This window comes from Eurypyga helias, unplaced genomic scaffold, assembly GCF_000690775.1.
Source record: "Eurypyga helias isolate BGI_N326 unplaced genomic scaffold, ASM69077v1 scaffold49954, whole genome shotgun sequence".
Lineage (NCBI taxonomy): Eukaryota > Metazoa > Chordata > Aves > Eurypygiformes > Eurypygidae > Eurypyga > Eurypyga helias.
Window position 1 is genome coordinate 581 of NW_010247864.1, and position 701 is coordinate 1,281.

The following is a 701-nucleotide window of genomic DNA, read 5'->3' on the forward strand; positions in this document are numbered from 1 at the left end:
CTGCCCATCATCTCCCAGCCCCACTCACCATGGAAATTGGGCAGGCGGAGCAGGTAAGGGGCAGCTGAGCCCAGGTGGGCCAGCAGTGTCCTTAGCATCTCTTCATCGCCAGCCTGGAGTGCCAGGTGCAGCAGGGAATTGCCATAGCGGTCCAGCAAGGTGGGGTCGGCGCGGGCTTGCAGCAGGAGCTGGACCACTTGAGGCTGCTTGGTGATGACTGCCAGATGCAGCGGCGTCTGTGGGACAGCAGCACCCCCTCAGCAGTGCTCACAAGAGGAGCCAAGTCCTGCATCACCCCCCTTGCCCGCGTGGCTGCACCGTGCTCAGCCCTACAGCCTTCCCTCAGTGGGAGCAGCAGTGGGAGCAAGCCCCAGGTAGAGAAGAACCAGCTGCTCTGGGAAACGTACCTGCTTCAGGTTGTTGGAGATGTTGATGATCTGCTGGCTGGGGATGCTAGCAATGACCTCGATCAGCTGCTTGATCACAGCCGTCTGCTCGTGGATAATAGCGAGGTGCAAAGGCCTGCAGAGAGAGCGGGATGACCCGTCTCATCTCCATGCTTCTTCCGGTCCTTTGTCCCACCCCACAGAGCCCCCATAATGGCTCTGATGGCCAACAAGGTTCCCACGCTCTCCCCCAAAACCCCTCATGTGCTCACGTGTCTCCGTTCTCGTCCTGCGATGCGGCCAGGTGCCGCTGGA

The 701-nt window shown here is 60.9% G+C and overlaps 1 protein-coding gene across 1 annotated transcript in view; it reads right to left on the minus strand.

Annotated features, from left to right (window-relative positions):
- LOC104509040 (nuclear factor NF-kappa-B p100 subunit-like) overlaps positions 1 to 522 on the minus strand; it is a gene marked incomplete at both ends in the record, with an annotated part of 1,013 nt that extends 491 nt beyond the window's left edge. Inside the window, 2 exons of the mRNA XM_010150848.1 lie at positions 29 to 236; positions 408 to 522. Of these exons, the coding sequence (XP_010149150.1) occupies positions 29 to 236; positions 408 to 522 (323 nt within the window). The remainder of the gene's footprint in view (positions 1 to 28; positions 237 to 407) is intronic.
- Positions 523 to 701: the final 179 nt, after the last annotated feature.